At 42.6% G+C, this 17,145-nt stretch overlaps 1 protein-coding gene across 5 annotated transcripts in view; it reads left to right on the top strand.

The window, feature by feature from the left end:
- Lmpt (four and a half LIM domains protein limpet) overlaps positions 1-17,145 on the top strand; it is a 718,337-nt gene that overhangs the window by 412,740 nt on the left and 288,452 nt on the right. For all 5 annotated transcript variants that reach the window (XM_083138101.1, XM_083138103.1, XM_083138098.1 and 2 more), the window contains one exon: positions 8,341-8,521. In XM_083138101.1, the coding sequence (XP_082994227.1) occupies positions 8,341-8,521 (181 nt within the window). The remainder of the gene's footprint in view (positions 1-8,340; positions 8,522-17,145) is intronic.

The raw sequence follows: 17,145 nt of genomic DNA, 5'->3' as shown, positions 1-17,145 counted from the left end.
CGAAATTTGAGCATATCTTTTGATTTTACTGGTGCTTCTTAACATGTATAATTTTGTACTAAAAGGTAAGAAAAAACAATGATATATATGTAGCGCTGCTTGCTTGCAGGTGCACCGAAGGTGGAATTATGAGTGAGGGGCAGACACCCCCGTTTGGAATTTATTTTATTGAAGTAAGGAAGTCAATGTACTGGATAATTGGTACTTTCTCAATTTTGTTACTTCAATTGCATCCAAAATGTTTCTCAACAGTTGAGCCCCACTCCATCCTAGTACTGTACTGCTTATTTCGTACCACACAGCCGAATTATATTGAAAGTGGCTTTTTAAAGATTGTCATGTTGAGTTCTGTCTGAGATGCCATTGCAGTCTAAATTTCCAGTCATTTTAACACGGCTTCGAATTGGCCACAGCCGTCTCACGCATTGTCCTTTCCTTCAAGGCCTTGGACCCCCGCTTTGCCGTACTTGCAACCTTTTTTTTCTCTTTAAACGATTTGTCATCTATGTTGGGAGACGATTGCAGTGTTTTAGCCAGTGTTTTTTTTAGTTTTTTGAGAAAAGCAGGACTTTTTGAACTGTTTACGAGATAGTTTTAAACTATTCTTACCTTTTTTAATGTGTTGAGGCCCTTTTACAACTTGTATTTTGACCTTCCTCAAAGGGCTATTTACAACCCTTTTTTTTTAATTTTAAGCTAAGAGTTTTATATCACGGGATTTTTCTCTGTATATACTGAACGATGCAAAATGGTCATAAGGCACCTACAAATTTTAAATCAATAATTTGCGTTAAGACTATTGCTTCAATTAGTGGACTGTATACTGCTTCCGTGTTTGTCGATTTGGTCGTTAAAGCAAACACGTGTAAAATAGACACTTAAAAAGGCAATATAAAATAAAGAAGCCCAAACGTAGGCAGTGAACTTCAACTTAATATAAACTTTCTTAATCGTTTGCATTCAATTCATATATTCTATTGTACTTTTGCATAGTTTTTCTATTACCTTGGCCTAATCGCAGCGACAATGATGATGACGAATGGAGATTAGATAAAACTAATGAAGCGACACTCATACAACGATTGTTCTACAGTAGACAAAGTTGTAGAAATGACAAACATGGAATTTTAGGCATGTCATGTGGAATAGGCATCTTTGGGCACTATAGAAATAGCAGTATCAGGCTCGAGACAACATGAAACGAATTTATAACTTTGACGCCTACCTTTTAATGCAAAGGTTAAAAAACTGCAACCATGGGCATTGGGTTAAAGCGCGACAATGAAGGTAAAGAAGGAAGAACGGCACCATCCAGACATTCACCTGGAGTGACTGAAAAAGACACAGAAAAGACTGCTTATGTATTACATCTCTTGACTGGTCTTACGGCGGACGGTCTACATGCTTGCAAGGGAAGTCGGGAGCGGGGATGCGGCCAATCAAGCGCGATGAGAAACCTAGCAGCTCTCACCTCACTTCCCTTGCCTGCATGTAGGCCGCCAACCGTAAGACCAGACAAGAGGTACAGCGGCAATATTATATCTTATTCTGCCACAATAACACATGTACTACACACAAATTATCACTCAAAGAAAGATTCGAATTTTCTTAACTAACGCCGTCAAGTTGGCAGTCCACAATCCTGGAAACTTCAAAACTGAGGAATTCTATTTTCTATGACCTACAGATGGATATATCACTTTGGGTTACAGTCATTGCTTTACAGAAATCATAGCAACGGAAATTTACAACAATTGGTTAGGTCATGATCATTGTTAAAATATCTGTAGAAATATCGATCTTAAGACATTGTTGCATGCATTTTTGACAATGAAAGTTCTGGCTCCGTGACGGAGTTGTTCGCGTCAAGAGCTGTGAAGCCAGAGATTCCAGGTTCGAACCCTGACAGTGGCATGGATGTATATCATTATGTTTGTCCCGTTCATCCGTTTCATCTGTTTATCCTCACCGTCGCGAATAACCCAAGAGATAGACAAGCGACGTAAATTAACCGAAATTGAAAACACGAGGAGTTCAATCACGACTTAAAGGCGATTCCTTTCCCTGGCCTCGAACCCAACAAGAGATCCAACACGTTAGGTTATCATTGTGCAAACTACTGCCTCGATATCGTTAAGCTTTCGTGGACGCTAACCACTCCACCACCATTGAGAACTACTGATGTATACATAAAATTAGCAACGTCATTCTACATTGTGGAGGTTAGCTAAAGCATGGAAACATTCGAGCAAGATGGTGACTGCGCAAGCTTTACACGGCCTTGATTACGATCTTTACATCCTGTTCTTATAATTGCATGTTCTCTCCATAGATGTCGCGCCAGAACTTTTTTTAACTTTTGTTTTATTTACATTCTGCTGAAAGTATGAATCAATAACAGAAGACAAGATCTTAATTACCGAAGAAACTGCTTTTTATTTAAAAATAGGTGTGGGAGATTGAAATAGTAACTAGTCTAAGAAAGGCTCATATTTCAACTATCTTCAGTAATGTGATGTAAATTTGGAGCTAATATTGGACGAGCTTTCTTCCGTTCAGTAAGGGCTCCAATAAGAGAAAAAATATGGAATGTGGAAAAAGTTTTATTATATTGCTAGATATTTTCTTAATTATATGTTAATTTTGCACCAGGGTGGATAAGAATTGTGATATCTATTCAAGAAATCATTTTTTATTGTTTTTTATTTAAATCGGATTTTTTCAATTTAAATCAATTTTTAATTTAAAAAAGCTCATAAAATTGCTTATATTGTTTTTGGCACCGTACATATAGATAGGATTTTTTTTATAACAAAGACTTTTACTGGTAAACGCCCTGTAAACTATTTGAACAGTTTGATTAAAGCAAATATAAAATAGTGTAAATTTATATTGTTCTCTTTCTGAAGCTGTGTGTATATACACTATGTGGAAGAAAGTCATTGGACACCTCGGTTTCAACTCTGAAACGAACTCCTCATGGAAAAGAGAGTACAGACGGGTATATATACGGCAGGAGGAGGCTTCTCAGTCATTCGCTGATAAAATGACGGACAGGAAAGAGCTCAGCATGTTTGAAAGAGGGATCATAGTAGGCTGCTCCATATGAGGCATGAGTATACGTAGCATAGCTGATGCCCGACAGGTCCCTAAATCAACTGCAGCCGTTGTCATCAAGAAGTGGAAGGAAAAGGGACACTGCAGCAATGCACCACGAAGTGGAAGACCCACGAAATTGGACGACCGGGACAGGAGAGTGCTGAAGAGGGAGATTCGGAATAACAGGACCCGTCCGATGCATTCGATTGCAGAAGAGTTTCAAAGTGCGACCAATTTGACTGTTTCGACCAAGACACTTCACAAGGAGGCCCATGCGCTCTGTTATCATGGTCGAGCAGCTGCCCACAAACCCCTGATAACAAAAAACAATAAACTGCAGAGACTACACTGGTGTAAAGAGCGGAGATACTGGATGGTGGAGCAATGACGGAAGGTCCTATGGAGCGATGAATCACGCTTCACACTGTTTTGATCAGATGGGAGAGTGTAGGTATGGCAATTACCCGGAGAACATCTGTTACCCGAGTGTGTAGTGCCCACAGTGAAATATGGTGGTGGCGGCATCATGTTCTGGGGTTGTTTCAGCTAGCATGGCGTGAGTCCACTGGTACTGGTGTATGGCCACATGACGTCTGCGTCCTACCAAGATATTCTTGACAACTCCATGCTCCCCATGTTGTGGCGTTTCCATGGAAACGAAGAATGTGTGTTCCAGGACGATAATTTGACTTGTCATGTTTCCAGGGCTACCACAGAGTGGTATGCAGAAAATAATGTCACCCACTGGATTGGCCTGCTCAGAGCCCTGACCTCAACCCTATCAAACATCTATGGGACGAACTGGAGCGCCAATTGAGGTCGCGATCGCCTCGCCCTTCTACACTTCCAGGGTTGGTGACTGTACTGCAGGAGGAATGGCGGAATATCCCACTCGATGTACTACACAACCTTGTGGCCAGTTTACCACGATGTGTAGCTGCTGTTATCGCTGTCAAAGGCGGACCGACCTCCTATTGATTGAAAGAAAACTGATGGTATCCGCTGACATGTGGTGTCCAATGACTTTCTTCCACATAGTGTATATGAACCTACTATGGTCGTGTTTGTTGATTGTGTTAATGAAACTATAATAATTTTTCTTAATGCTAATTTGCAAAATATCAGCTGCCATATTTTAAAGTTTAATGATAATGACACTATTTGTGGTTTAACATGATTAGTATTTTGTATATTATTCTACACAAAATGTTTGATATTTTCGCCTATAAAAATTATTGAATTTTTAAATGAGAAATTTAGGTGTATTTATAGTTTTCATATTTCATTTCCTTTTGTATGAGCTTCAACGAATCAGTAAATATATTTTGTTTCCCTTCTTAGAGCCTAATAAACACCGTTCAATGATTACTAGCTTAATGTGCTTTCACAAAAAGTGATTATGATATCTAGAAAATCCTAATGTACCTTATTCTATAAATTATTTCTCAAAGTGATTTAGTGGCCGAGTAGTAGTTCGTGGCGGAGTGGTTAGCACAGTTTATTTTATGAATCGTTCACTACCTTTATTTGAAACGTTTGATTTTCTCAAAATTTCGGAGGGGGCTGCCAGTGACCGAAACTTTTCTTCCCAGGAAGAAAGCACTATATATGTAAACATACACACATAACCACACTTCATTTAGTGAAAGCATTATTTTTCTTTTTGGTGTACGCCTGGGCTTTAATTCCCCCAAATCCACCTAAAATCCGGGCCTGCAACCGGAGAAAGAGAGCGCAAGTACTTCTTATTAAGAACTATCAGTATTAAAACTTAAATGTAAGCTCGGGAAATTCAAGCCTTTCTGAAAGAATGAAAATCCTAGTTAACCTATTTTTATACGATAATGTTATTTCTTTTGTCAAAAAAGTTTAAGCTTTTTACTTTATATAATACATTTTGTTACTGTTGTTATAGTAATAACACAATATAGATGCACCTGTACTGGACTAAAATATTTAATTGTGAAGAAAATAAATTGATGAATCTTATCACTCCTTTTTCCTAAATATGATTCAATTGGAAAATTGGCTGGCGGTGGTTTATTTTTAGATAAGTTGATTAGTACTTGCAGGAGAGGGAAGAAAATATAATTCCTTGAAGTTCTCTTCAAGCCGGGGTTTGTAATATTTGGACTCTTGAATTCCACGTAGTAACATCCCTCTCACAATCTTTTCAGAAAGGTCATATTTCTTTGCTTTGGTGAAAGATCTCAGAAACGAGATGTCGAGAGGAATTGATTGGCTGTGACGTTTGGTCTTTCATGACGTCTTGTTACGTTGTGATTTGTGGACTGTTGTGATCGACCGAAATTTCCAACGAAAAGTTCTGCGCAGGTTTCTGTCAACTTAATTCTATTGTAGAAAAATATCAATGGTGACGACAGGAGGAGTAGAAGTACGAGGGGAAGTCAGTAAATAGGTCACAAACTGATTTGCGATGGCTGAAAATAGTAGTTTCTAAAGGTGTCATTAGGTGGCAGCACAACCCAGCTTGATGATATTCAGTTAACAGTCGACGCACGCATTACCAGCTCAGTTTTAAAATGGCGACAGTACTCGAGGTGTGGAGATGGTACGGGTGGAGGAGATGATTCGAGCTGAGAGACGATAGGCAGAATAGCAACTACAACAGGTTGTTCTCATGGTTTAGCCTACAGCCTAATGAATGGTCGTTTGCATTTCCGAAAAGTGTACGCACGATCGGCAAACGTTTCGCGGCTGATGATGTTGAGCGTGAGTTGAGACTGTGGCTGGGACAGCAGCCCAAGGACTCACCTAGTATTTTTTTTTTTTAAATAAAAGTTTGTGACCTACTTACTAACTTATCTATTTATTATGTAGGTTAATTCTGGGGAATAAGGGCGTTGAATGCTTAGGGCTACACATGCTTGTGACCTTAGCAAGTATTTTACTTTATTTTTTTTCACATACCAACTGGTATTTTTATTTTTGATGTTTGTGGTGAAGAACACAACGGTTAAAGTGTTTCGAATTTCTTCAACTGTGAAGGGCGGTTCAACCCAACCACTCTAAAAATCTCCACTGTGTCTGTCTACGAGTGGCAATACCAAAAGGAGTGGTAGATGAAATATCCCACCCCCTGATCCAAATTTCCTAAAACAAGAAAAATCCATATATATGAGAAGATATGCTAAACTTCTTCACACTTTAATAAAATAAGTTCATACCCGTTTTATGATAATTTCCCTTGAGATACCTCTGCTAAACCACTCTATGCTGACGATTCATTTTTTTTTTTTTTTTACAGTACTGTAATTTAGAATCTCTTCTTATTGCACTGCGCTAACTTCTATACTACCAAGCTCTACTTGTGAGACTTCAGAGTATTATTCCAAATGTGTGCTTGAGTTGTATTTAAGAAATGTGGCAATTGTTATAAACCTAGATTCTGAACGTTCAGAATGCTTAATTAACAATGAATTAAGTGTGGATTGGGAATCACCATTTACATATTTGCAAGAACTTCAAAAAGATATCACAGATGGGGTTGTTACGTGATTTGTAACATGATGAAAAATACTTGTCTCAAAACAAGATGTCGTGGAAAAACCTAACAATATATATTATGTACAATTCTTGTTGTAAAATTTTCTGATTGATTGATTTTTTTCTTTAGGTTCCGTACAAGTTCCGTTGTCTGTTGGAGGAGCAAATAAGTCTTACTGTTTAACGTTGTTTTTTTTCGCGGAATAGAAAACTTTGCACTTCATTATCCGGGGTGTTTAGGTTTTATTGATGGTGTTAGAGCTGTGTGATAACTTTGATTCATGTGGCAATTATTTGTTGCCTTATAGTCATCTGGATGTCAGTCACCCCAGAGCTTTGATTTGATTTGCTTTATTTTGCTTCGCTTTTTGTGCCACTTTTGGCTAATTTGCGAAGATGGAGATGAGTGATGATATTAAATTGATGAATGGACACTCACAAACATCCATGCCCAGGCCAGGATTCGAACTCGGGACCCCTAGCGTCGTAGCGCGATGCGCTAACCACTCCGCCATAGGGGCCTCATCCCTCAGCAACTTGCTGTGACACCTTTTTCTTGAGAATGAAATGTGGAAAAGGAAAAGAAAAGCACAAATTAAGGTGCCTAAACTAGGGGGCAAAGACAGTATATTTACCTTTGTAGATAAGATTTAGCATAGTGCGGGGGCAACTGTCATCCCTCGACCCCTAATCTTCGCCACTGGTTATACCCCTGGATCTCCATACTTTTCACTCACTTTGCTTATCAAAGTATTACGTAGGAGCGTTTAGACCCCTATTTTCTGGACATTCAAATTTTTATAGATCAAAGTGCTTTCTGAAGGTTTTTCCTCACTGTACTCCCAGTAAGGTCTTGGCGCAAGCTCACGAATGTAGACTCTTGGCATCCTTCTATTCACCTGAAACAATAAAGACATATACATGGCTCCTTACAAAGATAATAATTTCAAACAGAACAAGAAAAAAAAAAAGTGTCAAAATCAAGAACACCCCAGTTGACGGTAGCTACAATATTGAACCTTATTACGGCAAATAGCTAAAGTATTGATTTTCTTTTCATACTTAAGCAATAAATTGGTTTTCGTACGACAAATACCTTAAAGATGGATTTTCCTTGCCGTTACTAGCTAAAAAGGCAGAGCGTTCTTACGGTAAAAGCTTTAAATGGTGATTTTTCTTCCTGTATATACTTTAAATGATGATTTTTCTTACGGTAGATACTTTAAATGATGATTTTTCTTGCGGTAGATTATTTAAATGATGATTTTTTTTCCTGTATATACTTAAAATGATGATTTGTCTTACGGTAGATACTTTAATGATGATTTTTCTTACTGTAGATACTTTAAATGACGATTTTTCTTGCAGTAGATACTTTAAATGATGATTTTTATTGCGAAAAATACCTTAATCGCTTACGGTAAATAGCTTAAACACTGATTTTGATACGGTAAATAACTTAAGAACTGACTTTTCTTACGGTAAATAGCTTAACTACTGAATTTTGCGGTAAATGGCTTAAGGGCTGTTTTTTCTCATAGTAAATAGCTATGTGCCCTTCAATAAATGTAATTCTCTTACTAGTAAATTGTGAAAACTTTCTCAATTAGAGAATCCAGAATATCGTGTTGAATTGTGTCTTAGTGGGTACTAATAGTCATTAAGAACAAGTATTTGTATTAACTTTGAAACTCTGCACTCGACAACCACTAATCCAATGTATTTCAATTCCAGAAAGACTTGCAACAGCTGCAAATGTCCGCGGGAGGCGCACGATGTGTACCACGAGGAGTGGGTGAACGTGAGGGACCGACTGGGTTTCAAGACCCCTTCGGAACCCGACCGGAGGACTTCTCGGGAGCGGAGCCTCAGCGAGGGGTACTCCTGGGTGCCCCCTGGACTCTCCAGCGAGAAGGTGAGTTTTAAGGCACACTTTAGACGGAAACATTTCCTTTAATGTTTTTGCTGGCATAAATTCTATGTAAATGTTTCCAAAACCTTATAGCAGATAGTACTTGACACGGAAGCATTTCATGGCACTTTTCGGTTGCAATTAGAATGTATTATATACAGGGTGCTCGGAAATTCACCTTCCAAACTCCTAGGGCTAGTAGAGGGGACTGAGTGGACAATATTTGGAATAGGAACCCATGTCTGGAAACGGTAACCATGACAATTTGTTGGATGTGCCTGTGTTGGTATGCAATCGGGTAGGCAGTACATGACGTCAGAAGATCAACTGATGACCTAAAGTGTAATCATTTATTACAACCATATCAAATGAGGTGTTACGTAAGGTACAGAAGTGAATGACGTGTGACGCACTCCATATACAAAAAAAATATTTGGTAACAATGCCAAGGGAACAAAAAAGAAACGTACTATCATTGATCACAATAACACCTGTGTCGACAGTGGAACGCAACAATTTGTTTCTGTCTTCTGCATTGGATGTGTCGAATACGGCACTGCTCAACTACAACAGTGGCTCGATGAGACGACCACCAACGTCGTTGCACACATTGTACCGACGAATCATGTTCCGGTACACCCGCTCCATCACACCTGGTGTCCCGTCAATATCTTGTGCAGCGACCATAACTCGTGCCAGCAGTTCGTCCTGTCTCCACAGGAGTCTCGTACACCATACTCTTCATACGACCCCACAAGAAATAGTCCAACGGCGTTAAATCCGGCGATCGTGGGGGCCACGCGGTTGGAGCACCTCGGCCTATCCAACTTTGCCCGAATCTTCGGTTGAAATGTCTCCGAACGTCACGTGTAAAGTGTGCAACGTCCTCCCCACTACACTAACAACACAGAGCAGGAGTACTGGCACGGGCTGCGTTCAACACACTAAACCGTGCAATTAGGTGGACGGCAAAAGTCTACCCATATGCGCTAACTTTTTGTCAGCCGTAGAACATGGACTCAGAATTATCTCAGGGCTTGCTGGGTGTAAGGGAAGATTATACCAGCTTAATATATATATTTATATATGTTTATTATAATCTCAACACAAGGGTGTCCGTTAGCACACTTACACACGTGTCTTTACCTGAAACCCTTACCACGCACCTGTATTTACGTGCACCACACACGTGCTTTTACCTGTACCACCTTTGGTCTCGAAGAGATAAGGGGGGCAGGGAACATCCAATTTATTCCTCGCTGTGAGGCGCCAGGGAGAGTATGGGGACCTAATTTTATTTAGGACCTTGGTCGCCGCTGACGTCACGGGTTCCCCTGTAAAAGAGAGTATGTTGTGCGTAGTACCCCAACCACAGCCGGGAATTGGCCGAAACCAATCGAGTAGTACAGGAAAGCCGGTTCTGCAACCGAAAATGAGGCTCGGTGAGGCTCGCAGTGTTGCCAACCCCTTACTCGAAAAAATCACCAAGGTTTTTATCTCGGTCTAACCTAATTTAAAGCAAAAAGCTGGCAATACTGCGAATCTCACCGAACCTCATTTTCTTGCAGTGTTGCCAGCTCGAGCGAGGCGTAGCCTTTTACGGTGTATGTTAACGGTTTGCTCTCGTAAGGCATGAGCCTCATTTTCTCGCAGTGTTGCCAGCTCACCCCAAGAATATTCCACCATGATATTTTACAGGCGAAGCTAACCTACAAATGGGAGTTGGCAACACTGGCAACATCAATTGCGGTTCAGTGTTGCCAACTCACCTCAAGAATATTTCACCATGTGATATTTTACAGGCGAAGCTAACTTTAGTAGTAGGTGGAATGCTTCGTTCTGGCTGCGCCCTTTGACCTACTTTTTATTTTCGCAGTGTTGCCAACTCCTCACTTGAAAAAATCACCAAGGTTTTTGTTTTTGGGTATAACCTAACCTCAAGCAAGGAGCTGGCAACGCTTGAGGCTTTCTCGCAGTGTTGCCAACTCACCCCAAGAATATTTCACCATGTGATATTTTACAAGCGAAGCTAACCTACAAATGGGAGTTGGCAACACTGATTAGTGTAATCAGCTCAGTTGAGCGCCATCAATTGGCGATTAGTGTTGCCAACTCACCCCAAGAATATTTCACCATATGATATTTTACAAGCAAAGATAACCTACAAATGGGAGTTGGCAACACTGACTAGTGGAGGTGCACGGGTTGAGTGCCATCAATTGATGTTGCCAGTGTTGCCAACTCACCTCAAGAATATTTCACCATGTGATATTTTACAGGCGAAGCTAACCTACAAATAGAAGTTGACAACACTGGTAACATCAATTACGGTTCAATGTTACCAACTCACCTGAAGAATATTTCACCATGTGATATTTTACAGGCGAAGCTAACCTACAAATAGAAGTTGACAACACTGGTAACATCAATTGCGGTTCAATGTTGCCAACTTACCTGAAGAATATTTCATCATGTGATATTTTACAGGCGAAGCTAACCTACAAATGGGAGTTGGCAACACTGACTAATAGAAGTGGCCAGGGTTGCGCCCGAATCAGCAGCAGATGTCACCTAGAGCGCTGTTCCATCCGGGACTCAGCCAATCTCTGTTGTCCGAATTTGCGGTAGACGTGGAGTCGGAGGGAGGCGCGACAGATGCACGCTTGGCAGCCATATTCTAACTTTCACTTTGTACAGACAACATTTACTGATTAGAGGATGTAAAACTCAGTTATATTTTAATATTTTATCGATAATACTGAATGCAGAAAACTTGTAAATGATGAAATAGCGTGTTATATTTTTTAATGTGAGTAGTTAGGTGGAAATTATTGTCATGTTTGTTTGCGCCCCAGAGCGCGGTGGGTGAAGTTCGGGCTGACACCTGGCGGGAAAAGTGACAGCCGTACTACAAGGGGACATGCAGATTCGGACGACTTGGACGCGACTTCGAGTGCACGCGAGAACAACGGGGGAGAACGGGATGGAGCGCTTGCCAATCCGGACACGGCTTTTGTAAACCTCTCTCGGGAACGATGTGCCACACACGCGCGCGCGCGCGCCTATCGGTAGATTACGTTTCGCGTATTTATTCGTTGCGCTGACACAGCGTGATGAGTAAATAATGCATTTTCTCATTTTTGAAGTACGAATGCACTTTATCGTAATCTTCCAAGTCCCGGGGGCACTAATGTTTGTATATCGTGATTTTTGTAAACCTCTCTCGGGAACGATGTGCCATATACACACGCGCGCGCTGGCGCCTCTTATTATTTCTGTATTATGGCGCAAACACATCTAGAAAAACTACAATTTTGCTCCCTCTCCTCTCTGCGTGTGCTATCAACAATACGTAGGCCTTGGGACGACGAAAATTACACAACGGTGAGCCTCGTCAGTACACCCACCCCGCAACATCTGGAGCGTGCAAGTACATAATAGCGGGTCGCTTGGGTGTATACAATTTGTTTTGTTTATATTTTGTTTCAGAGCGAGCGAGATAACCGGAGCATGCAGGCACACAACAGCGAGCTGGGATGGAAGATCGTCAGCATATCCGGAGCGTGCAGGTACATAATAGCGAGCTGCTTGGGCGTTAGCGTGGCTTCGCCGGATGCAATACACACGATGCTTAGGTTACAACAGGTTGTTAACATTAGCTTTGGGGAAGAATATTCTAGAGAAGATTGTCTCAGAACATTTTCATAGTTTCACACCTCTATTAGATTGGTAGAAAAATATATTAGTGGGCAATAAAATCTGAAGAAGATTTGTGTCTAGCAAAAATAAGCTAAATAGAATTACACATGCATACAATATTTATTTTTTTTCTATCTACAATCATATTTTTCTTATATATTTTTTAAATTTTTTATAGGGTTGATTAAAGCACATATTTGAGGAAGACAACACTCTACCACCAACCGATCACATATAAATAAACATACCCCGAAAAAAATGCGCTCCATGAAAAGTTGCCCTGTGTGCAAAACAACCATATCAAGCAAAAATTTTGCAAGACATTGTCGCACCTGCGTGCCAGGCAAGCATTTGGCTGCCACCGAACTGTGTTCCGGATGCAATAAACACATTACAATTGCGTATGCCAAGAAGCATAAGCTTATTTGTCTAAGCAAAAATACATCTGGGGCCCAGCCTTCGACCTCCACCAAGAGGAAGGCAGAAGCAGCCTCCATCAATGCACCACCCGCCAAACGCGTCAAGCCTGCGATAAAAGCGAGCCAGTCTGCTTTCGAGCGCTTGTTAGAGGACTTTCCCCTTACTTCGGAGGACTCATGCGACGTGCGTAGCTTTTTGGAGAACGTGCAAGCCCAAATTATTTCCATCCTCGGCGATGCGCTTGCAACGCACTCCATCAAATTCTATGCATCGCTACGTTGCCGGTACAAGAAGCCGTCTGACGAAATTTACAGCTTCTGCCACAACACCAAGGCGAAGACTCTGCATCTGGCGGATGTCGAAAACCTAAAGGTCATCTACAACAAGTTTGTCGAGGAGCTGGTGGCAAAGCAAGAAGAACATCAAGCCAAGGGCTCGGGGGGTTCGCTGTGTGGTGAGCCTCACGAACTGCGCGTCAAACTTTGCAAGTTTGTGCCTCTCTCCGCCTCCAGCTACGTCCCCTTACCAAAAGTTATTGAGGCAAAGAAGGCCGTCCTGAACATTCAGAACAGTGACGCCAAGTGCTTCGTCTGGTCGGTGCTTGCAGCATTACACCCTGTCGACCGGAAAAAACAACCACACCGAGTTAACCACTACCTACCCTACGAGCCAGAGCTGGAAGATGCGATGGCTGGGATCGACTACCCGGTGGCGCTTTCGGACATTCGTAAGTTCGAGGCCTGCACACACAACCCTCGGTTGGCTATCAACGTTTATGGCCTCACCGGCAAAGATGTAGTGTACCCTATTCGGGTGAGCGACGTAGACGACGACGGTGTGCAGGAAATTCACCTTCTGCTCATCAAGGATGAAACTCGCTATCACTACACCCTCATCCGTTCCCTTTCTAGACTTGTTTCGAGCCAAACAAGCAAACACGAACACCACATAGAAGTTTGTCCCAGGTGCTTGTCTATATTTCGTAATCGAGAACGGCAGGATTACCAGCGCATCAGAGGTCACAACATCGCTGCCGAGAAGCTCGCTAACCACAAGCTCTACTGCAATGCCAACGAACCGGGGGTGGCAGACTTGCCCAAACCTGGCACCGTGGAGCATTTCCACATGCACAGTGCCATGGTAGAGCACCCTGCTATCATCATCGCGGATTTCGAGGCTTTCCTCAAACCCCTGTCCACTTGCGATCCCGATCCCGAAGTTTCCTCCACTACCCCATACCAACTCCACGAGGCATCCAGTTTCGCATACGTTGTGGTACGACGAGACCAACACATCGCCCCCGAGCCCTACGTGTACCGTGGTTCCAACGCAGCCAAACACTTCCTCGAGAGGATGGTTGTCGAGGCTATCGAGATAGGGAAGTTCCTGTTGACCCCCAAGTCTATGCTCCCACTGTCCCCCGACGATCAACGTAGACACGACGAGGCCATCGCTTGCCCTGTCTGCGTCGAGGAGTACACCGCCAACAACTGTAAAGTCCGACACCACGATCACTTTAACGGTAGGTATGTTGGTTCTTGGTGCAACGACTGCAACCGCTTGGCTCGGGACCCGCGCTTCATCCCTGTGTTTTTTCACAATGGTTCGGGGTACGACTTTCACCACCTGATCAAGCATCTTGGGTACGACAACGAGCGAATCAACGTCCTGGCGCAGAACGAGGAGCGTTACATCAGTGTGAGCAAATGGGTTCGAATCCCAGAATCCGACTCTACCGTCGAACTTCGCTTCCTCGACTCCCTGAGGTTCCTCCCGGCCAGCCTCGATGCTCTCGCGGGGAAGCTTAGCGACGAGAAAATGCTCATCACCTCTGCGAATTTTCCGAACTTGGACGCCAGTCTCTTCAGGCGTAAGGGGGTCTACCCCTACGAATACGTCACCGACTCTACCAAGTTTGCGGAGACGTCGCTTCCTCCTCGAGCAAACTTCTATAGCAAACTGCGAGGCTCGGGCATCTCTGAGGATGACTATAACCATGCTCAGTCCATGTGGCGCGAGCTGGATTGTCAAAATCTCGGAGACTACCACGACGCCTACCTCAGACTTGATGTGACGCTCCTCGCCGACGTGATCCAGGCGTTTCGTGCAACTGCGAAGACCATCTACCACCTGGATCCCGCCTACTTCTATAGTCTCCCCGGACTGGCATGGTCAGCCATGTTTCTGGTGACGAAAATTGAGCTGGAGCTTCTTTCGGACGTAGACATGATGCTGTTTGTGGAACGTGCCGTGCGGGGTGGAATGGTCCAGGTGTCGCAGCGACACTCGCATGCCAACAATCACCACATGGCCACCGGTTACGACCCCTCCCAACCGTCCAGCTACATCATGTACACGGACGTTAATAACCTCTACGGACACTCCATGATGCAGCCACTCCCTTTTAGAGGTTTCGAGTGGGCTGATCCCTCCAACTTCGACGTTGAAGGTTTCAACGATGAGGAATGCGGATTTTTTGCCGAGGTGGACCTCGAGTTCTCCGAGAAGCTGCAGGATTTGTTCTGCGATCTTCCCCCTGCACCCGAGTTCAAGTGTCCACCCGATTCCAACCAGAAGAAGCTCGTCATGGACTTCGAGCCCAAAGAGCGTTATGTCCTGCACTACCAAAACCTCCGGTGGTTGATGAAGCAAGGGGTTACCGTCCGCACAGTACATCAAGTTTTGATGTTCGAGCATTCTCAATGGTTGAGGTCATACATCGAGCTCAACACCGAACATCGTACAGTCGCCACTTCTGATTTCGATCGCGATTTCTTCAAGTTAATGAACAATGCAGTGTTTGGGAAAACTATGGAGAATGTGCGAAATCATGTAGATGTGAGGCTAATATCAAACAAAGTACAATGTCGCAGGCTCGTAGCAAACCCGTTATTTAAATCGAGGACTATTTATAATGAGCAGCTTGCTCTAGTGCATATGAGGAAGAACAAGGTGATGCTCAACAAGCCAATTTATGTTGGTGCCTCAGTATTAGACCTGAGCAAACTGCACATGTTTCAAATATATTATGGGATACTACGCCAGCACTATAACGACAATATCAACCTACTCTACACGGACACAGATAGTTTGATGTACCACGTCCACACACCCGATGCGTACAGGGATATAGCCACGGTACCAGCTTTTGTGAACCTCTTCGACACCTCGGGCTATCCCCAGCCAAACCGATACAAAATCCCGACTTGCAACAAGAAGGTGCCCGGCAAACTCAAAGATGAGAAGAATGGAGACGTGATTCTTGAGTTTGCAGGTCTTCGCGCCAAGGCCTATACCATCAAAGCCGAGGGTAGCGTTACCAAAAAGGCCAAGGGTGTCGGCAGACAGGTGGTTCGGGAGCATCTCACATTCGAGGACTTCCTCGATTGCCTCAAGACCAGGTCGTCGGTTCTAAGAGCAGAACAGCGCATCCAGAGCGTCGACCATGTGTTGACCACCAACAAAGTGAGGAAGATTGCCCTGGATCCCAACGACGACAAGAGGTGCGTTCTCCAATGTGGAATCCACACACTGCCGTGGGGGCACTATCGCTTAGCAGAAAGCAAAACCTGCAACATATGCCCATCTTCAACAGAAGATTCATAAAACAAAACAAAAAAAAAAAGAAAACAAAAAAAAACAACACTGACTGTTATTACAAAAAACTTTGACCGTATTTTAAATAACCAGCATAATATGAATCTTTTTGGTTTCCGAAAACAAACCAACATGGAGACTGTACACCACGCGACGACAGATCATGAATTTCTACCTTCCATGTTAACTAAACTCAACGGTCTACTGATTGTTCACCTTAACAGCATTTGGACGAAATTGGATGACAATGTGGGCAAGATGTTTTACGTCTTCAACAACAATTTACATTTCTACGAAATTCCGATCGATGGAAAACTTCAAATCACCGTGAATCCGGAAAACGTGGGTGAAATCAAAATATCTACCGGCAAGAATATTTTTCGAATCAAGCACGACAAGATGCTTTCTAACATTACGTACGATGTTTCCGCAGGAGATTTTTTATACGTGGAACTCCTAGGAGATTACGACAAACTCATTCCTCTCTTCGTAGAATTACGAATCGTCTATCCTATTATAAATAACCGTTAACCAAAATGCCTAACGATATTTTCGGCCACACCAAACGTGTAGACCACGCAGAAGAGATTCTCATGTTGGACGTCAGAATTAAAAAGTTGAGGAGCGATTTGATCGCTTTACAGGAGACCTTAAACAAAAGTTTAGAGTCGGAGATTGCTACGCTCCAAACGCAATGTCTGGACCCCATTCTGAAAATCGATTCCGAACTGAAAACGCTCATAAAAAATTATGTCGACGTACCTTCTTACGACAACGTTCAAAATATACAGTTGAGCGTGGATAAGCTTCAAAATGATTTGGCCAAATTACAACAATTTCAATCGAAAAATGAAGATTTGGAAAAATTGAAACTCGAAATCGAAGAACGAACTTCCGCAATCGAAAAGAAT

Source organism: Lepisma saccharinum, chromosome 16, assembly GCF_977018435.1.
Source record: "Lepisma saccharinum chromosome 16, izLepSacc3.1, whole genome shotgun sequence".
Lineage (NCBI taxonomy): Eukaryota > Metazoa > Arthropoda > Insecta > Zygentoma > Lepismatidae > Lepisma > Lepisma saccharinum.
This window is presented reverse-complemented; position numbering and strand designations above follow the sequence as displayed.